Source organism: Apus apus, chromosome 1 (genome assembly GCF_020740795.1).
Source record: "Apus apus isolate bApuApu2 chromosome 1, bApuApu2.pri.cur, whole genome shotgun sequence".
Classification (NCBI taxonomy): domain Eukaryota; kingdom Metazoa; phylum Chordata; class Aves; order Apodiformes; family Apodidae; genus Apus; species Apus apus.
Genome location: NC_067282.1, coordinates 80,862,332 through 80,884,437, shown reverse-complemented (window position 1 = coordinate 80,884,437; position 22,106 = coordinate 80,862,332). Strand labels below are relative to the sequence as shown.

The following is a 22,106-nucleotide window of genomic DNA, read 5'->3' as shown; positions in this document are numbered from 1 at the left end:
GGCATCCTGTGATAAATGCAAGCAATCTGGGTAGCATTCCTTCCAAAACTAAGGCTGCATCCAAAGGGAAAGGGACCCTATGCTGTTCAAATACAGAAGAAAGCTTAAGATGCAAGTTGAACAGGTGTGGTTTGGGTTTTTTTTGCTCTATGTTTGGTTTTTGGGGGTATGGGGAAGAGGGAGTTTGAGTCCTTCAAGGTTGAATTTAAAGAAAATGTTTTCTCACACTAACTGTCTAAACTATTTTTTGGGACCCATGGAGATGTGAAGCTCAGTCTTGGAACTTGCTTTGTTAAACTATCAGTCCTAGGAGGCTTGTTTCAAATTTCCCTATTAGGACTCAGCAGAAGTGCTAGCTGGGGCATTTCTTCTACATATATGCACAGCAGTGCTCTTTTGATACCGTACCATGATTTGAGGCTCTTTTTGCAAGATAGTTAACTAGAACAGTGTCACTAATTTATTTAAGGTGAGACGTCCAGCTAGTCCTCACAGAAATTAATAATTGGTTTGACGTCCTGCAAGTTTCAAATTGGAGTGTGTAATACCTACCTTAGGTTTTGTTACCTGTATTTTTTTTTTTTTTCCTACCTAGGGGTCCATGGCCACAGTTTGAAAACTGCTTCTGCTCTTAAATGAGGAGGTGGTAGAGTGTTTTCTATGAATTGCAGTCACTGTCAGGAATTATTTTTATATATTTACCTAGTCATCTTCCCTCTCCCTTTGGCCATCTGCATTGAGAGAATTCTGCTATTTACTGGAGTGAATGAAAATAGATGAGATTCTTCTAGCTCTTACCAGCAGATGGTTTTGTCTACCTCTCTTTGGAGGTACCATCTCTACCATCTTGCATTCATGCAAGATAATTCAGACCACTGACAGTCCTCCCATTCACTTTGGATTGGAATTTTAGACTCATTAAGCAAAATAATTTAATGTAGTTTAAGGTTTGAATATTTTTAACGTGTCTGTGGATCTTTGGCTGCACATATGTCTCTTAAGTCTGTAAACCCTGGCCCAAAGTATAGAATTAAAAACTTGAGAGCAGACCCACTCTTTCCCCACAGCAGCTCCACCAAAGATCCATCAAAAGGCTATCTTAGGTGGGTGCTAGAAGGCTTGACTGTCTATTTTGTGCGTGTATCTATCTATTTATGTATTTATTTATTACTCTATCTTAGGAAATGTTATGTGTAAGCTGTTTGTAGGTCTAAATAGCAATGTAAATATATGGAGTAGTGGATTTTACTAATCTAATTTTACGCCTGCTTGCTTTTGCAGATGTTTCTAAGGAATAGCAGACCCCTATTGTTGTTTAATAACTGTGACTCTCTTTTGCTTAGTAGATAACCTAGATTTTTGTGGCAAAAAATGTAGATGATGGAAGGAATTTTGAAGTAGGAGTTAGTTGAACACCTGTCCATAGGGACTGAACAAAATCTGATAGTCATGAAGAGTAAACATGCAGGTCTAAAGCTGATTTTACTTCATTTCAGTAATGCAATTTTTAAGATTGCATCACCTGTTCTGGAAATTCCACGGAGCCTGATACGCTCAGTCTCCTTTCTTGTTGTTAACCACTGTAGATAGGAATACCCAACATTCAAAACCAGTTGTTGATAATCCCTAATGTTGATTTTATCATGTCCCCACAGAGTGATTCTTAAAATTTTGTAGTTATAAATCCTCTTGGCAAAGGAGAATTCTGTGATGGTTTCTTGTAGAAAAATGTTTGGGTGTGAAGTTTTGTTTTGTTTTGTTTTTTTTCTCCTTTTCTCCTTACTACCAAATTATTTGATGAAAGTTTCGGGTCTTCCCGAAAAGTTTTTGTGTCTTCCAAGCTGTTTTGGAAGAAAACAACAAAAATGTAGAAAAATAATCAGGTTTTAGTTATAGGTAAGCAGGTGAGAGCAAAAGCAAGCCCAGGCAGTTGCCTTAGGTAATGAGAGCTCTGCAAAAATATTCATGGAAGTGTGTAGGTACCTTCCATCAAAACATTAAATGATGGCCCATAAGTGCAATGTATATATGGTACTTCTGTTTTTTTGTCAAATATTATTTTGCCTGTTTTTAATGAACAATAACTTTTGCCACTTTCTGAACTTGAAGATAGTTGCCAGCTGCTGGATAGAGCATGCCTGGAAACTGGAAACACAATTTAATCTTATCAGCATGCATCCATTTGATTCTCAAACCATGGTAGAGAATGATGGGATAGTAGTGTACATACATTAGGTAAGAGAATAGAAACTAAAGAAAATATGGTGTTGATTTTATTCAGCTGACAAAGGCTATATTACTCAAGTCTTGAAGTGACGCTTCTTCCCCACCCCCACTTTCAGTAAAAACCACTAATTCTTGTTATTCCCTGAGTGTTTTTACACTACGTAGTATTGAGAGAATAGCAGGAGATCTATGAATATTAATTGTCATTCCGTTTCATAAAAGTAATAGTTCTTAATATCCCTCTTTCTCCAGGCACGCAAACAAATGGCCTGGACTTTCAAAAGCAGCCTGTGCCTGTCGGAGGAGCAATCTCTACAGCCCAGGCCCAGGCCTTCCTTGGGCACCTTCATCAGGTAAGAGAAGAGTCATTTCAAAGTAGGGGAGACTTGGGCAGATACGAATGCAGCTGCTCTTGTATGTTCTATGTTCTCTCTTTTGTGAATGATGGGAAGTCATGTAAAGGGACAGATGGGTAGATCACGTGCTTAAATAGCTTGGATGGGAAAGAATTCTTAGTGTAGCACTCTATTAATTGCATTAGGCTGCAGAATACGTCAAGATAGGGTGAGGCTTTTATAGGGGAACTAGAAATCCCTGTTTTGGAGACTTGAGAATGCCTAAAACTTAATGGAGGTAACAAATTGAAAGACAAGGTAAAAATCAATATTTTAATAAAAGACTGTTTTAGGTCAACAGCTGCCAAGGTCCTGAAACTGTCACTACCTCATTAAGAAATGGGAAGTGGTGTTGAATGGTAGTCAGCACTGTGCTTCAATCTTTCAAGCTCTTACACATTAACTAAAAATACAAAGTGGTTGTAGTTACTGAGCATATATGGTTTGTGAGTTTCCTAACTTAAAAAAAAGAAAGTTACTTCAAGAACCTGTTTGTCAGATTCTACTACTGTGTTCTGCTGCTGTAGTGTTTAGGGAATCAAAGATGAACTTCAGATGTAGGTTGAAGCAAAATAGGGCATTCCTAGGTGAAGAGAAGTATAAGGGACATTTTTTGTCTTTTTTTTTTTTTTAATCTTTTCGCACGCTGTATGAAAACAAATGTCCTAATTTCATTCCCTTCTTCAGCACCAAGTTTAAACTTTAGAATACTGTACCTAATTGGCTGACCTTGAATGTTTGAGGTCTGAGGTTGCACAGTTATTGTGGTATAATTGACGTACTGAAGCTTTTATGCCCTCTTTTAAGAGCTCTGAACTGCCATTTTAGTGTATGGAACATTCCACACGTCTTGTCACATAATTACAATTTTTCAAGTAGATTGGGTTATGTAGGACCTAGGGAGTGCCAGTGTTTGAATTCGCTGAACCAGTAGGCTACTATAGGCTGCCTTTATGTGGAGAGAAGCTGACTAGTTTTCATGGGTTGTCACTGTGTGCTTAACATGGAGACAGATACAGCTGTTCTGCAGGATTTTGTGTATTTGTTTTAGTCTTCGTTTTGTTATATAGATTGATCCAGGACAGGAATTGTATTTAGCACTGTACTTTATCTTGCTTTGGGAATGTATTTATTTAAACAGTTGTCAGGATCTTTATAGCTCCATGTTTGATAAAGTGTGATTCATTTCTGAAACTCTAGTTCAAAGGAAAATCTCAGCTATTCTTTTATACACCTGCAGGTGTGTGGGAAATCTGTTGCAAACGGTCCTCTTCTAGAGTGGCTGCTGTCAGTGGGGTGTTATTCAGCACAGTGCTTTCCTCCAGACTAACACAAAATACCAGGTTCTAAGCAACATCCAGGAACAGTTTAATTTCTAATTAGAAAATGCGTGTTGTGTGGTGAAAGGAGTGTGCAAATTACATTCAAGTTGATTTTCACAAGTACACTGGCTGTACCTGAGATACATTTGTAGTCTTTTATGTGGTGTTCTTACTACTACTATTATCATTATCATCATCATAATCATCATCAATACTATTAAAATCATAAGTATTATTTCTAAGTATATTTTTTGGATGAGAGGCTGTTGCTTAGATTATTCTCTGCTGTTAGTTCACATTAAAAGCTCAGATTACATCAACTATGTCAAACTATTTGCTTGTGATGAGGAGGAGCTTTTCCAGGAGTGTTTGCTTAGATACAGAACATGCTTAGTAAGTCTAGTACCTTCATCTAGAGCAGCAGGAAATATTTCCAAGGTAACTCTTAAGGGTTGCTTGTTCTATATTCAGTTACTAATTTAATGTGCTGCGATTTAAATTAAAACTCTCTGTGCTTGCAGATATGTGGAGTCTCTTTTGTGATGTGGGGACATCTTTTTATAGAGACAAGAGTGCTTGTGTTGCTTTATTGTATCCTTGTGCGTTGCCTGATTTTCAAATCAGCAGTGGTTTTCAAACAGGGCCAGAGATGAAATTCACTGCAGGCTGTAGTCACTCTGACCCTTGAAAGTGTTGGCAATTAATTACATAATTTTCTTCTTTATAGTAGGAGTGGTGGTTTAAACAAGGCAAGACTGATTAAAATGATCTTTGGTAAATAAAAATTTAGCATTTGCAGTACAGAGAAAATTACTATTAAAAATAAAATGACACTCTTTAGAAATCTCACTTTCTGAAGCATCAGTTTTTCTTCGCTTCTAACTTTCTGGACCAGTTAATCACAAACATTGAATTCAAGATTGTAGTATACCTGAATCAATACAGCCTTTGTGAAGTGTCTCCAGTCTTCTGTATTGAGATCTTATATTCAATGGCTGAGGACTGCAAATACTTGAGTGGGTTGATTTGAGGAAGAGTGTTTATGCTGTGGGTTCTGTGCTATGCAGGTGATTGCTCCTCTGTCATATAAGGAAGTGGGTGAATGCAGTGTACATAATTGGGGTAAGACCCATTCTGAAATACTAGGATGAAGATGAGTCGAGCTTTATGCCCTCACCTGAAGCCTGGATTTTTCTAACAGGAATGGAAATAGTTAGCCTGTTCATCCCAAAATGCTCTGTCTCAGTTTCATGATACATTTCATAATATCTAGATCCCTAGGCAGAGATATGTTCAGCAAGAGGCAGACAGGTAACATGGTGGAAGAGTATTACAGATTTTTTTTTTTCAGCCTGGAGCACAGCCCCCATTTCACTGATTCAGTTGTTAGAGGGACGTGCATTGTTTTTGAGCAGAGTTTTTGTTGGGGTATGGATGGGGAGGTTGTTCTTTTTACATTGTTAAAATTTCCTGTAGATTCTACATTATTTCATTTCCATTTTTGCACTGTGTTGTAGGTCCAGCTCGCTGGAACAAGTTTACAGGCTGCTGCTCAGTCCTTAAATGTACAGGTAAAGACAGTTTCCTTCTGCTGCCTGTCGGTCTCATTCCAAACAGCGTCATGGTCCCACTAGAGATAGTTTTTAACCTAAGATACGTTACTCTTGTTTTTTCGTTCAATCTGGTCTTGCAAGTGATAGGTACGAAGGGATAGCTTTACAATTGTAGAATCAGATTCAGGATTGTAAGCATTCAGGAACTGAGGTAGTTAAAAACATGCAGTGATCATAATTTTGTACTGAATTTCAGTCAGGTGTTGTACATGAAAACTGTGAAACTCCAGAAATATTTCATGTCCATCCATTTATTCACTTCTTTTAATCATAGCAGGTATTACTTTGCAATTTGTCCTTACTTCTGTAGCTGAATATAGGTGTATCATGTAACATTAGCTATGTCATGTGGCTGGTGTAGATTGCTTGTGTAAGTAACACAGTGATTTCAAAATAAGTGAGAGTAATTGTTGTTTAATATTGTAGGTGAGACAACAAAGCTTTCAAACTTTTTTATGATGCTGAATGCTTCAGTGTATCAGTTAATGTACCACTTCCTCTCAGTACTATATTAAGGGGCAAGGGATGTATTTTTATTGAAAACTGGTTTCAGTATTGCTTGTTATTAAAGAATGTAGGTAGTGCATTACATGAAATGCAATAGAATGTGGACCCACTTATACATAATAACAATTTAGAAAGAAGAGGAGGTATAGTGACCTTCCTTTCTAAGAGGAAGGAGGTAGAAAATTGCCTTGGTTGCCATGGTGAACTTCCATCCCTAAGAGAGATGTTGGCAAACAGGCTATATCTCCAGTACAGAATGTTTACAGTCCTGCGCTGTAATTATCGCTCAATGACTGGCAGAATTAATCAGAGCCTTTATGTTAATTAGCCTGCTCTGCAGTCCCCAAAACAGGTGGTGGAAAATATGCAAATCTATGCAGAATTTTAATGTTCTGCATAACCGGTTTTAATTATCATAAAACTCTCTGCCCCTTTTCATGCCACTTGCATTTCTTCTCTCATGTCTTTATAATTTCCTGTGTTTATAAATGAAACAAAACCCAAAACCACAAAAAATTTAAATAATTGAAAACTCCAGGTATTTTAAAATAAAGCAGCATTCAATTAAATAACTGCTGCACTTGGAATATTTAAAAGAACTGTGAGGATTTTTCAAACCAGTTCCATATAAGCCAACACAGTATGATGACTTAGAGGTGCAAGAGGCAGATACAGAAAATGGAAACACAGTCTCCTCTCCCTCGTTCCATTGTTCAGGATTTTAGGCAATTAATAACTTCAACAACCTTTTCTTGCTTTATGGTGAAAGGTAGTGTCAGCATTAGTTGCATTGCATAAAATGAAGTGAGACCTGAAAATAATGTCAAGTACAAAAGACCTGAGCATCTTTTTGTTTTGTTTTGTTTTCAAGTGTGTTACCTGCAGACGTGTTTGAGCAGTCGTAGCTGAGATGGTGGGCACATTGAGCCATTGCTTAAACACACTCTTAAAATAAACCCAAGGGCTTTTTGTATGCAGATGAAAGATTTTTATTGTACAGCGTTGAGATGGCAGTGTTATACATTAACATCTGTTTTACACTATAAAGAGTTGTATTTTTTTTTCGACTAGTCTAAGTCTAATGAAGAATCTGGGGACTCTCAGCAGCCAAGCCAGCCTTCCCAGCAGCCTTCAGTGCAGGCGGCCATACCCCAGACCCAGCTCATGCTGGCCGGAGGACAGATCACTGGGGTAAGATTTGCCCAAGTACACCGTAGTGAGCCTCCTGTCCGGCAAACAGTGGCAGTACCTATGGCAGTCCCTGTAGAGCTATCAGTGAAGGTTATTGTCATTTCCTTTAACATAGGAAGAAATTTGAGTGAATGTGGGGACAGAAAATACCTTCTTCTAAAAAAGCAGACTTTAATAATTTTTTGTTGTTGCAAAGTATTTGCTTCCAAAAAAAAATAAAATTAGAAAATTCTTTCTTTTATTTCTCAGTTTCCATGTTGACTCTGCAATGAAATGAAAACCTGGTGTGTACAAATAAGAAAGTCACTGATGTCATAAAGAGGAATTTTTTATTTTTTTGCAAGACTAAAGTGAGGCATGGGAACATGATACTAAATTGTATCAGATAGCTAGGTGAAGAACAAGTAATGGGAACTGCTGACACTAATTCCTACTCTTCTCAAACACATTTCTTTTTAAGTAACGACATTAGTGCTTGCCTTAAGTCTATTCAGCTCCTCTGTTTTAACTTGCCAATTTTGAGTTTTTTAATTGCAAAGCATTCAGAATAATCATGGAATAAGTGTTGGTTTAGAATTAGTGGTGTTTCTGAATAATTGTAAATGCTTTCAGTCATTTAAAAAAATGCAAGTTTTATGAATGGACTGATTTGTTTAAAGAGTTTGCTTCCACATAATCAGCTTTGCAGTTTTAAGAGTTTGCATGTTAATAAGGAATTTAGGGCAGTTACTCCAACAGTGTATTTATGATTTGGAGTATTTGGTTAGATCACCTCTACACTTGAATGAAATGGTGTCTTAATTTTGTGTTCAGTTATTAAATCTTCTCATATGCCAGTGTGTAAATAAAAATCCTATTTAGTTTTGGCTGATCACATTTAAAAGTTTTAAAAGTGAGAATGTTTTAATACGTTATTAAAACTCAGAGTACTTCATTATTTTTCACATCTTCAAAAAATACTGCTTTGTTTTAATTTATGTGCAGTAGGGAAACATTCAAAACTCCAGGCCTATGCAGATATGGAATGCAGTAAATATGGGCATTAAGATTCATTTACATGTAAAGGAGAGACTGCTGCCACCTGTTTCACAGAGATAATGCGTGTTTGGGAAGGGGAAAGGATGTAAACTTGCCAACTCTATTCTATTAAAAAAAAAAAGCAGATGGAGAGACTTGGAGAGAAACAAATGGAGCTCATGTTCTTTACTTATATCTTAGGGCATAATGGAAATGATGGAATATGGCAGGGATTCATGCTAATGTGAAGCAGCTGTGGTGTTATCAGTTTGTTCAGTAGCCATAGCCAACATTCCTGCTTCTCATTCATCTGGCTAATCACTTGCTGTTCTGTTGGTGTAAATTTCCTTTCAAATCCGGGTGATATTGATTCTTTTCTTTTGCTTGCTACTTAATTACCTTTTTCCTGAACCTCCTGGTGGAATTGCGAAAAAAACGAGGAGTAAGGCTAGGTTCTGTAGGTTCTAGTAAGAGCAAATGTTTGCATTGGTGTGATTTGGTGTCAGGTGTCAGGTCTGTGGTAGGTTGGTTCCTACACTGTGTTGAGTAGTCAGCTGTCCTTATTTAGGGCCAGAGTCATTGGCTAGTTAATGGCTGAACTGTAGTAATAGTTATAGGAATGTCTGGTTAATATAACTAGTAATGAGCTAGCTAATGACTTTGTAGCTGAAGTGGCTCTTTCCATTATTAATGGCTGTGTTTTCTAATTATTTATAGCTCACGTTGACGCCAGCCCAGCAACAGTTATTGCTACAACAGGCGCAGGCACAGTTGCTGGCGGCTGCAGTGCAGCATTCAGCCAGTCAGCAGCACAGCGCTGCTGGTGCCACCATCTCGGCCTCTGCTGCAACGCCGATGACGCAGATCCCTCTATCTCAGCCAATACAGATTGCACAGGTGAGGCTTGAGAGGGTGGAAAATGAAGAGGTTTGACTAACTGCATAATTCGAACAATATTTTTATTCCTTATTCAGTGAGTTTCTAGAGTCCCTGACTGCTGTTAGTCTTTCCTAATGCATCCTTAGCTGATGAGGCTCGAGTTAATAGTTTTAGCAAAGAATGTGTCCCAGCTGCTCATTGATTCCACTGGGCTTCTGAGTTTGTTCCAGAATCTGACCAGATGCTGTATTTTCTGAGCTTCCCCCTGTGCAGTTACCTTAAGAAAGGGTACAGAAAGATGCCCGTAGAAATTACCTTGTTGAGACTCTTATGGATGGTAAGGGATACCTACGTATTGCAAAGGATGCTTGTTAGATTCAGGCAGCAAAATGATAGAGGTAAAGAAAGGCAGTTTGACTTGTTAACGTTTGTGTGTGATTTTTGGCTTGGCTCTTAATGCTCAGGGTTCAGTGGCAGACATCTTGTGTGTCTAGAGAAAAACTTGCCAGAATGAGTCTGGTGTTGAAATCTGTGTAGTTTTGTGGCCTGCTGCTACATACTTGCTGATTCTTCATTCCAAAGAACTGCTTTCCAAGGAAGTTCTGCTTACTAGGAACAGCAAAGATCCTTCTAGGTCTTCTAAGATTGGCTTAATTCAGTGTGGAGCGTGCAGCACCACTGACTCACATTAGTCAACCTCACCTCTGCGCCCAGCGAGATTATGGAACAGATCCTCCTGGAAACTATGCTAAGGCACGTGGAAAATAAGGAGGTGGTTTGAAACAGCCAGCGTGGCTTCACTAGGTGCAAATCCTGCCTAACAAATGCAGTGGCATTCTATGGCAGGATTACAGAGTTGTGTATAAGGCAGGAGCAACTGATGTCATCTACCTGGATTCATGCAAAAGCATTTGGCAGTCACAGATGACATTCTTGTCTCTAAGTTGGAGAGACATGGACTTGACGAGTGGACCACACAGTGGATAAGGAATTGGCTGGGTGGTTGCATTCAAACAGTTGAGGTCAATGGCTTGATGTCAAAGTGGGGATCAATGAAGAGTGGCATTCCTCAGGGGTCAGTACGGGGACTGGTCCTGTTTAATACCTTTGTCAGCACCGTGGACACTGGGATTGAATGCACCCTCAGCAAGTTTGCCAGTGACACCAAAGTATATGGTGTGTCGACATGCTGGAGGGAAGAGAGGCCATCCAGAGGGTTCTCTGCAGGTTTGAGATGTAGGCCTGTGCAAACCTTATGAAGTTCAACAAGGCCAAGTGCAAGGTCCTGCACCTGGGTCAGAGGAATCCCAAGCATAATTATAGGTTGGGCAGAGAATGGATTGAGGACAGCTCAGAGGAAAAGAACTTGGAGGATGTTGGTTGATGATGAGCTCAACATGAGCCAGTAATATGTCCTTGCAGCCCAGAAAGCCAACTGTGTCCTGGGCTGCATCAAAAGAAGCATGGCCAGCACAAGGGAGGTGATTCTCCCTCTCTACTCGGCTCTTGTGAGACCTCACCAGGAGTACTGTATCCAGTTCTGGAGCCCCCAACACAAGAAGGACATGGAGCTGTTGGAGCAAGTCCAGAGGAGGGCCGGAAATATGATCAGAGGAGTGGAGCACCTCTGCTCTGAAGACAGGCTGGGAGAGTTTGGGTTGTATAGCCTGGAGAAGAGAAGGCTCCAGGGACACCTTGTAGTGGCCTTCTAGTACCTGAAGGGGGCCTACAGGAAAGCTGGGGCGGGGCTTTTTGCAAAGGCTTGCAGCGACAGGACGAGGCAGAAAGGTTTCAAAGTGAAAGAGGGTAGATTTGGGTATTAGGAAGAAACTCCTGACTGTGAGGGTGGTGAGATACTGGAACAGGTTGTCCAGAGAAGTTGTGGATGCCTCTTCCCTGAAAGTGTTCAAGGCCAGGCTGGATGGGGTTTGAGCAACCTGGTCTAGAGGGAGGTGTTCCCTGCCCCTGGCAGGGGTTTGGAACTAGGTGATCTTTAAGGTCCCTTCCAACCCAAACCATCTTACGATTCTACGCTTAGCATATGTTATGTGGAAGCTCCTTAGATTTCTGGACAAGGGTAATCAAATATATAGCATAGGCACTTTGAGTTCTGCTGGTAGGTGATTGTGTTGCTGTTACTGTCTCCATCTTTCTGTAGACTGAGGTTCTCAGTGTGTAATATTTCAGTTTGATTAGTCTAGCTGTGCAAAGTATGTTGCATGTGTAGTCTCCAGTGTTGCTGCTTCTTACAGTGAGCGGGTTCTTTAAGACTGTTCCATTCTATTCAAACTGTTTTCACCTACATTCAACTGGGATCAAGTGTCTTAAAACTGAAGGTGAGGGCTGATTAAGTAAATGAATGGAAATGCCACAATTACCTGTAAAGTCCATTGGTGAAATGTGCTATTCCTTTATTGTGCTGCTCCACTAGCTGAATAACAGCATGGTTTGCTATCAGATTTTTATTAGCTGAAGTGGCAAACCTCTGTCACATTGGTCTAAAAGTCCTGACCTCTCTGGCTGTCCTTACAGAGGCCAAAGGGATGCTGTCCCACATTGAAAAGGCCAGTACTGATGTGGCCCACAGACGCCTCACACTGAGCCTGTTGGTGCACTGTGAAGAGTCGTGTGACCAGGTATTAATACTTCCTTTAGCAAAGGGCCCCACTTCTTTGTTATGGTCTGGACATGACTCAAGGATGTTAGCATTCAGAGAAACTTGTAACTCCCAAGACTCTCGCTTAATTTTGTTCAGCCTTTATCTGTAGCCACTAATACAGGTAGATTAAAAAATAAAAAAAAGAATAGGAAATGTCCTCATCAAGGAAATTGATGGTTAGCTTCTAACATCTCTCCATGCACCTGTGACAGAGTTCTCATTTGATATTGTATGAATCTTTTAACCTAAATATAAGTGTTCCACACATATGTGCCCCTTGTCTTCCAGGTATGCAACTTAAGATAGCAAGATCTGCTTTATGAAGTGTGGAGCATTACATTTTCATATTAATAAAATCAATTTCATATTCATAAAATTAATAAAAACCTTGAACTTTCTGGCTTTACATTTGTCAAGTATGCCACCAAATCAGTGGATGCTTTTGAGGGCCTGTTTGTGCACGTTTGAGATGTTTCTAGTCCCATTCTTCCACTTCAGTGAGAAGCTATGAAAATGGTGAAGAACTTAAAACTGTTAATTTATTACTGGGTTTTTCTACAGAATTTATAAAATCTTCAGAGAAGTGTTTGAGAGAAGTTGAAAAGATCAGGCCTGTGCCGTCAAATAGGAGCTTCTGACGTGAGCGTTGTCTGATTTGTGCGCATAAATGAGCTAAAGGCTCTGTGAAAAATAGCGTGTCATCAGGTAGCTGCGACTTATTATGTGTGGTCGTAGCACAAAGGGAACATATGAAGGGTTCATTTGTTTTCTGGTATTCCTAATTACTTAAATTATTTGACTTTACAATTAATATATTTTAGGATAGGTTATTTTGATGTGTAAACGTAACTTGGCTGAATTTTGTTAGCTTCTTCTTGTGATGGAAGCCCAGGACATAATTTATGCAGGCCTTGGATGTAATCTGAGATACTTTATGGAAAATTTTTACCATCTAGGTTTGTAGGTGGATGACACCATGCTACTTGATTCATCTTGACAACAATTTATGAACAGTGCTCAGCTTTGTTTGCGTTGCTATTGTAAACATATAGCTGATTACACAAATAGGTGAATGTTTGTTTTAATTGATTATTTTTGAATAATTGATTAGCTGGTGGGTCTCTGCAGCGGGGGGATTACCATATTTGTTTTAATTAACTAATTGCACAAGCATGACTTCTTTAGTGTACACTGCAGTTAGTGTAAGGCATCTGCTGCATCAGTCTGATAAGATCTTAGTGATGCTGCTGGGCAGATGTGAAATTGTCACTAAACAGTTGTACCAAGTATTAGAGTTCTTTGTAAACTTTACTTATTTTCAGGATTTATGATCAGTGCTTATATGAGATAAACTTCAAAATTACAGAGATGCTTAAGTCTGTTCTGAAATTGTAACTAGAGATAATTACATTGAATTTAGAACTTGAGAGGATTTTTTTTTAAAAAAAAAAACCAACCAACTTCCTGTCGTCAAGATGTAGTGCTTGGCAGACTATTCTGCAGAGCTAGGAGTTGGATTGTTTAGATCTTTCTAAATTGCTAGGCAGCACCAGGAGACATGCATGTTTCCCCAAAAGTCTTTCTGTGTCTTTCTGTGAGCCTTTGTCAATATAAAGATTTTACCATTGAGATAAAGAACAGTATTGCAAAGTGTCGGGATTGTTTTATGGTTGCTATTCAGAGATTTATTGTAATGCTACAATTAACTAAATAATAAAACTTTCCCAAGGTAGAAATAAAGTTGGATTTCAAATGAATTTGAGGTGCTGGTAGAGCTACTTAAAGAGCGATTAGCCTTGGAGGTATCATTTTCATTCTGCATTACAGCATTATATTTCTGTATTTAAACAAGACTCAGCCAAGATACCGTTTACCAAGGCAGATGCACAGAATAGGATTGCTTATACCAGTTATCCCTGAGGCCTCAATTTAAAAACCATTTTCTCATATGAAAGTGTAAGGGCCTGATGATACGAGTTGTCATGTCTTAGCTGGGTACCCTGTGTTCTGAATATTATAGTCTTAAACAAAAAGCTCTCTTCCTTCAGTCTTACAAATACTCTGCCACTGTTTCTTTGTATTCTTACTTGTATTTGACTGCATCTCCTGTGGTGTTTATTCAAACCATCTGAGATATACTTGGTCATCTGGGGAGGTTTGTTAGTTTGCTTTTGGTCAGGGAAGTTCTGTCTCTTTTTCTGTCTGTACTTTTTCCTTAATTTTTTTTTCCAAATCTCTATTTTGTGTTTCTACTTTTTGTCTTATCCACCTCTGTTTCATCCTTCAGCCTCTCTTAGTTTCTTTTTCTTCCACCCAGCATTCACAGCTTTAGTGAGCTTGCTGTACTCCTATATCCCCCCTCTTTACTGGAGGGTCTGTGCCATCTGCAAAGGTAAACAGTAGAGCACTGAAAATCACTGAATAAATGAGTGGAGGCTGATCTCACATTGGGTTCAAGAAGCAAGAGTTTTTAGTAGCAGTTCTCACCAATGTAACTATGATATGAAGTAAGAAGAAACCTGGAGTTCCTGGGTCAATCTGGAGGAGTTATATCTCTCCTTTCTTTAGGAAGGAAATTGGCCTTGGTTTCATAGGACTGGTTGCAGTACTTAATTTTCTGGAAGCAAGTAATACTATCAGCTTTAAAAGCACTCTGTTGCACTAGGGGGCACTGTGAAAAATTTTACCATTCTCTTATAAAAGGGAAGTTTTCATTCCTTGAAGATCATTGCTTGGTCAATTCATGTGTTGTCTGCCTACCATATTACGTTGCATACTTTTTACTTAACATGGCCAAGTTGCCTGGGTTATTGATGGCCAGTGTCTTTGTAATGCAGGTTAAGTAGTTGTTCTCTTACAGTGCATATGTATGGACTCATAGATCCATGGACTCTTAATTTTTTTTCCTCCTTTCCCCCCACTGACACTCTCCACCCCTCTTCCCCAGAAGGAGATTGTTGCAACTTTGAAGTCTTAGTTTAACTGTTTTAATATAATGTAAGGTTGTAGACAGCTATATACCTCAAATGGTCATATTGTGTAAATAGTTACCCCTGTCAATCTGTCTTGACTTCCCATCACCACCTCCATTGCTGACAACTAATGGTTTTTCACATCTGCAGCCTGAGCAGCTTGTGTGAGTGCTCAGTAACCTGCATCTGTCAAAATGCGTGGGGGCTACTTTATTGGCCTTGAGAAGCAGGTCTTTGTTAGTCTGGCTCACTTTAAGTTAAATATGTTAGGAAGTATATTAAAACAAGCAGCCCCATTCAAGCAGCCAGATTGAGCATTGTTTAGGAGTGAACTGGCATCATTAACATCATCTGACACAGTTAGACCCGTAAGCGGGTATCTGTCTGCAAACAGGTACCCTGCTATTTAATAGAACTTATGTAAAATAGAGTTTTGGGTCGTTTTTTGTTTGGTTGCTTTGGTTTGCTTAATGAGAGATTGTAACTGTGGGAAATATTTCAGGCTTTTATCCACCTGCTTGGTGAATATTTTGAAACAGCTTCTCCTCAGAAAGATGGAAAGATTCTACATACGTGTATGCGTAGTGTTCATAGATTACCTCCGTTATGTTGACTGGCTTCACATTATGCTTCAATTTTCAAATTTCAGTTACTCTTGTTGAAAAGGGAGGTGAAAAAGGCTAGTTTGGAGGCAATATTTTTTAGTGTTCTGTTTCAGTTCTCCAGCTAAAAAGCAAGAACTTTGAGTTTCTAAGATACTAGCATCTACACTGAGACCAGTAATTTAATTATAGAAAATGAATAGCTTTTAATGGTTTAAATACATAAAAGTAGAGTTCTGCAATAATGCAGTGTTTTGGGTCATTCCTTCTAACCTTAATTATAGCCCTGTTACTAAGCTTATTGTAATTTGTTTCAGAGTTAATAAAATATATTTATTTCCTATTTGAGTTAACTACTTCCTGAAATTTGACCTGAACAACCAAGAGTGCAAATTAGGAATCTGTTAGTTTTTGTTTTCTTGTTGCTGATTAGAATGGTAATCACAGATTGTTGTTACAAACAAAAATAGCTCCCAGCTAATACTCTTGATTTGTCAACAAGGAATTTTGTAGCAGAGTTGCATCCTCAAGAAGTAGGTCTGAGAAATCTGAGTGCTGATAAGTCTAAAGTATTTGAAAACTACTGTACTTGGGAGGGAGGAATATTGGGGGTTTGTTTGTGGGGTTTTTTGTTTTGTTTTTTGAGCAGAACTGTGCTGGAAATATTTTGCTGGGTATTATTGGTAAACAATTTTTGTTTGGTTTTGTGAAGGACAGTCAAATTCAAATTACTAGTCTAAAGGTTATTCAGTAGCAGAACTGCCGTATTTTGCATTTGCTTTTACCTCTAAACATTAGTATGTAACTGGTTGTCAGGAAATCTAGTTACATTAGGAATCATGTCTGACTTAAATGTCTAACACACAGCTCTTTCTTTTCTTTCTTCCCTCCCCCCTTTATTTTTTTTTTTTTTTTTTTCTTTTTTCCCTTCTCCTGTTTCCTTAAGGATTTGCAGCACTTGCAGCAGCTTCAGCAGCAGAATCTCAACCTGCAACAGTTTGTGTTGGTGCATCCAACAACCAACTTGCAGCCAGCACAGTTCATCATCTCACAAACACCGCAGGGGCAGCAGGGTAAGTGCTCCTTGCCAGAAAAGAAAATAATACATAGCTTTTTAGAGGGGAAAGTGAAACTGAGGGGGTTTATACTCTTCACTAACTGTTGATATTCCCTAGGAGAAATAACATTATTGCAATTAAGAGACTCTAACATGTTGTCCCTTTCTGGGTGTTACAGCTCAGCTTTGTCTAAGTTTGTGTAGCTTCATTTTGCAAGGAGTATCAATTCAGAGATCATGTCATTAAATAATTTGTTAACAACAAGGCCTCTTGGGAAATACTTTAGCATCTAAATTTCTGGGTCAAGCTTTCAAGTGGGAAGCCTACTGAGAAGAGAATTTGGAGAAGATAACTCCAGAACTCAGAGGCACAATCCTAGGAGGTGGGCGGTCTGGATTAGGCTAGTGCTGAAATCCTAAGACTGGAAAAAGATTACAGAAAAGTCCTTAAGGCTAAAGAGGGTATTTTGAGAGTGAATTTTGTCATAAACAGAATTAATAATTACACCTTAGTAATAGACATAGAATGCTTGAATTTGTATAACAACTCTTGGAAAAGATATTTTGGCAATAACACTGGGGGTGGCTTGCATACTAAAGGCAATCCAAGGCAGTGGTAGATGGTAGCGTGCTAGAGCAGTTAAGATGTTGTACAGGAACATTGTTCTAATAATTCATGCATCCAAGTTGCAATACATCACAGTACTGATTGCACCCTGTTTGTTGATGCCTGTGGAAAAGCCATGAGCTCTTATGCTCATACACTGCAATGGTCTTTTTCCCCCCTTTCTCTTCTACATGAACTCTACTCAGTTGTTTAGATCTGGTAATCCAAAGATTCATACTCAGAAGGCAAATTCTGTTATGCTTGAAGAGTCCTCCAGAGCCTGGCTGTCCTATAAAGCAGCTGTTTGCTCCTAGTTTTCTTCTGTTGCTTTCAATTTTTTCGTGCATCATTCCTTCTTATATGCTATGACTTGGATAGAACTGACTTTCCATTATGCTTAAGTTCTCTCACTGTCTAAATGCCCTCACATTTGAATAAAGCATTAGTGAAAATTAACTTTCTTTTAAGAGGACTTGATTTAGAAGAGCTTTTATACCAGCACTCATAGAATATGACTAGAAGACTATTCACTGAGGTAGTGATGTGCTAGCTTCTTAAAATGAAGCAGAACTTGTAAATTTAACATAGTCTTCTGGAATGAATCAAACTTCACAAAAATTTAGTTCAAGGATTCTTTTTTCTTTTCTTTTTTTTTTTTTTTTAAGAAACTGCAAATACAAAAGCATTGTTTTTCAAACTCACTAATATTTATATATCTGCCTACATTTCTCAGCTAACTTATGTTGGTTTTCCAAAACTGTCTTTGAAGATGCTTCACAAAAAAAAGAAACAGAAGCAAATTATATTTCTCTCTCAAAATGAATTGTTTGCATTATAGGAAGGAAAGAAGGCATTTTGTTTGTTTAAAATCTTCTGAAGCAGGATAACTACCAGAAGAGGTTTTCATACTACCTTTTGCAGACACTATTTCTGAAATTATTTCTTCACTACAATTTAAGACCTGCATATTGCTGTCATCAGTGATGCAGTGTGTGTAGAAATACCATGTTTTACTGGTAATATGCAGCCTGGACAACTGAATAGCTCAAAAATGTAGGAAGATTTATATTATGTATTCTGACCATAGGCCATTATTGTGTGACAACCTTCCAAACGGAAATGCTTGAATGGATCTAATTTTCTTCATGAGCACTCAATGATAAAGCAACATGTATGTCATAACACCCCTAATCTCACTTTTTTGCTATGGCTTTTTGCAGTATTTCATGGTTATTGTTAGAAAATCTCAAACAGTATGTTGTTATTTATGAGAAAGATTGAGAAAGTGTGCATTTTTATTTTGTTACTTCCTGTTGCAGCTGACTTTTCCATGTTGTTCTTGTCCTATTACACCATTAGTCTACTTCATAAACCACTAAATATTCTGAAGAAACTAGTGTAGAGCTAATTCTGGAATAAATCTATTGCTTTACAGGCTACACTACATATTCTGTACATGCCATATAAATGGGAAACATTGTTTTTACTACAAGGGAATAGTTTTGAGGGAAGTAAGTGAAGAATAGTATCTGTAAGCATTTGGTAGATAAAAGCTATTTTTACTTTGAGGGGTGCATTGTAACGCAGTCATCAGCAATCAGATTCTCGGAAGGGTTTGGATGTCATGGCTTAGATCCAACTTCTGAAAAATTTTAGAAAATTCAATACCTAAAATATTAATCAACAATTAGGATGTTATTCTGCTATCTTTCTTCAACATGCATTATGGATCACAGCATCAGAAATTAAATTTTTCCCATAAATCCACTGGCAAATGTCTAATGTAGTAATTTTCCTTTTCCACATGATTTCTGCTTATTTAGTGACTTATGTGAAACAAATTGTGACGTTCTTGTTTTTCATAGCTAACATTGTAACTGAAGGAATTGTTTCAAGCCTCAGTAAATATACAGAGGGTTGAATGGAAATAGAAATTTGGAGCAATTTCTTATTGTTCCCATATTATTGTGAAAGTCATGGGCAGGAATATAACACTTTGTACAGTCTATGATATCTGTTCTTGCATCTAATAGATCTGTCTTTAGAATAATTGCTTCAACATCTTTTACTGCAGTTATTGCTGCTTCTTAAAAATATTGCTCATCAGATGGCTGTTTGCCTTTCTACTTGGAAGATACTGCCAATAAAAATCATATAGATGAAAATCTTAGAAGAGAGGTGAAAATCTTAGACGGGAAATGGTGCTGCATTTAATTTCAATTAATCTTGCAAACAGAAGTTTTTAAGATCTAAGAAAAGACTATCATTGTCAGAGAGAGAACTCATTTAGAAACAGTATTTATAAAGAAAGTATTCAGAAAGGCAAGCTACTAATTAACTTTAAACATTGAAACTGAGCTTAATGTTCTTAAGTTATTGCTGTTTATTATTACTGACCTTGTTTTTAATTTAATTTTTTTTAATTGTAAAAATACCTAGTATGATGATAGCAGGCCAAATCCAGACCTGTTCTTGTCTTGCATACTTGTCCTACATACTCTGAGATTTCACTTGTATCATTTAAAAAATCAATTTTTAAAACAGTTATAATAAATGTTAAATGTTGGTACCTACCTTGCTGGCCTGTGGTACCATAAATCAGAGTGCAGTGCCTGCACACAGTGTGAGAATGGAGGAAGACGCCTGAAGTTCCCTGTGTTTCTTCTCAGATGCATCAAGTTTGTAACGGACCAGTGTTCATGTCATCTGAGATTGTGCACCTGCACTGCCCTTACAGGACTCCTCATGTTGTATTATACTCTGTGAACCAGGTGAAAGTGCTTTTGTCCCCTCAATATGCAAATGAGGAGGCCCAGCTTTTCATGGTCAAGAAACTCTTAATTACAGCATATTTGCTGACACAGCAGTTGAATAAAACGTTGCTGAGTCAAATTCATTCCCCAAATATGAGAAGAGAGCTGATTGAAGTGATTTGAAGTGGTGAAGAAGTGATTTAAATGGTGACTTTCCCCCCTGTGCTGCAAAAATACTCATTATCAACATATTAATTAAGTGCTTAGTATTACTGTCCTCTTTGAAATCAAGTCTTTGCTTCTAACCGTCCAAACAGCATCAATGGATAAAAATGTTGACTTTTATTGACGTAGCGTGGCAGCACCTCTGTGTGGATCACTGAATTGGTACTCTTCAAAGCTGCAGTTCACCAGCTTCAGCACATTTGTGTTACGTTCTTGAACTGATCTCAGAGGGTACCTGGATACTGCAAAAAGTGCAGCAGCAGGCAGCAGTTTAACGTCTCAGTGGAGCAGATTTGTAGGAATGCATAGGTTAGTACTTTCTCTCTTGTGTTTGATCACAATATAATTCCAACTGCAAGTGCCTGTTTTGGATATCTGGATTTGATAAAATGAGGTACACCAAAGTGCCCAGAAGTTTATTTGCATCAACAGTGATGAAAAAGTTGATCAAATGGCACTATATGTAAGATGTGGTACAACACCCTTCCTTCTTCCTTTTCAGTTGTTTCCAGTTAATCAAATTACGACATTGTAATGGCTTTGTCTTGCAAGCTAACTCCCAGTATATGTCCTGAGAAGGCAAACAGTTTTGGCAGAGAAAAAGCAGTCAAGTTCTTCTTAGGTGAAGAAATTAGCTCTTTTGGGAGATCAGTTAGGGATGTATTTTATGTGTTATGCTTCTGTGCCAACTTTTTAAACATTATGCTGAAAAAAATCTGTGCTTGAATGTTTGTTTTGTATTTTGTTTAATTTTGGATAGTAACTACTGAACCCCAGATCAGTCTTTGGGGACTGTTGGCTGGCAGGAAGAGTGTGTTGGCTTGGGTCATTATTCACACTGCTTATAGACATTACAGGAAAAGTCCTGGATTATGGCAGATGCATTTGCTTTAACTGTTAAAAAAAAATACTACTGAAGCATCACACTTTTGCATAAATCCTTACCTACCTGCATGCAGTCATTTTTTTGCAGCTGCACATTGGGTGATTTATATGCCATATTTACTGCAGTCCCACTACTGGGCTCTTAGAACCCAAAGCAGAGGTTTAGAAATACTACCTCTTTAAAGATAAGAATACAAGTATAATGATAGTTTTTATATATTCAAAAAACATGTAGGTTGGACGGGACCTGCAGAGGCCATGTAGTGGTGTGGTCCAATTACAAAGCAGGGTTCTCAGCACCTCGGTTTTGACCTTCTCCAAGGATCATGATTCTGCAACCTCTTCAGGCACCTGCCCCAATAGCTGACCACTCTAATGGTAAAAAAAAGAAAAATAATTAAAAACTATGTTTTGTTCTATACAGTTGGAGTTTTCCATGTTCAGACTTAGATCTGTTGCTTCTTATTCCTGTGCACCCTCAAGAAGAGTCCTTCTCTATCTTTAAAGACAGCAGTAAGGTTTCATCTTATAAGGCTGAACAAACCAAAGCTGTCTTTCACTTTTTTGGTGTGGGTGTTCCAGCCTGTTAGCCACCCTGGTGAGCCTTGAAAGTACAAAATCCAGCATGTCACTGTGTCTTGTGGGAAACCCAAAGCTGGATACAGTAGGCCAGATGTGGTCTCAAAAGTGCCAAAGAGAGAGGAAGAATCGTGACCCTTGACCTCCTGGCTGCACTTTGGGGAATACAACCCAGGATGTGGTTCTCTTTAATGTAAGGGCACACTGCTGGCCTCACATTCAACTTACTGTCCTCCAGAGCCTCCAGGTTTTTTTCTCTGAAACTGCTTTCCAGCCAGCCAGTGCCCACCCTGTGTTTGGTGCACAGTGTTATTCCGGCCCCCACGCAGGACATTGCATCTTCCTGGATTGATCTTTATGAGGGAGGTTCCATTTGTCCAGCCTGTCTAGACTTCTCATCTATTGACCACTCATCCTGTGTTTGGTATTGTTCACAAACTTGCACTAAAAGGTGCAATTTTGGACTTAACACTATACTTAAAAGGCTGTGCTATGTGCCCTGTAAATTAAGTTACTGAAGTTATCTGGAACCAAAGTGGGGACCAGTAGTTTTCAGAAAAGAAAAAAAAAAAAAAAAAAAAAAAGGGGCAAAAAATAAAGGTGAAGCTTGGGGCTTC

At 38.4% G+C, this 22,106-nt stretch overlaps 1 protein-coding gene across 5 annotated transcripts in view; it reads left to right on the top strand.

Moving 5' to 3' along the window:
• The window catches only part of POU2F1 (POU class 2 homeobox 1), a 111,128-nt gene that overhangs the window by 70,588 nt on the left and 18,434 nt on the right, over positions 1-22,106 (top strand). For 2 of the 5 annotated variants that reach the window (XM_051644067.1, XM_051644064.1), the window contains exons 3-7: positions 2,479-2,579; positions 5,461-5,514; positions 7,135-7,254; positions 8,989-9,168; positions 16,330-16,456. In XM_051644067.1, coding sequence (XP_051500027.1) covers positions 2,479-2,579; positions 5,461-5,514; positions 7,135-7,254; positions 8,989-9,168; positions 16,330-16,456 — 582 coding nt within the window. The remainder of the gene's footprint in view (positions 1-2,478; positions 2,580-5,460; positions 5,515-7,134; positions 7,255-8,988; positions 9,169-16,329; positions 16,457-22,106) is intronic. The other 3 variants (XM_051644066.1, XM_051644068.1, XM_051644069.1) reach the window with 3 other exon arrangements.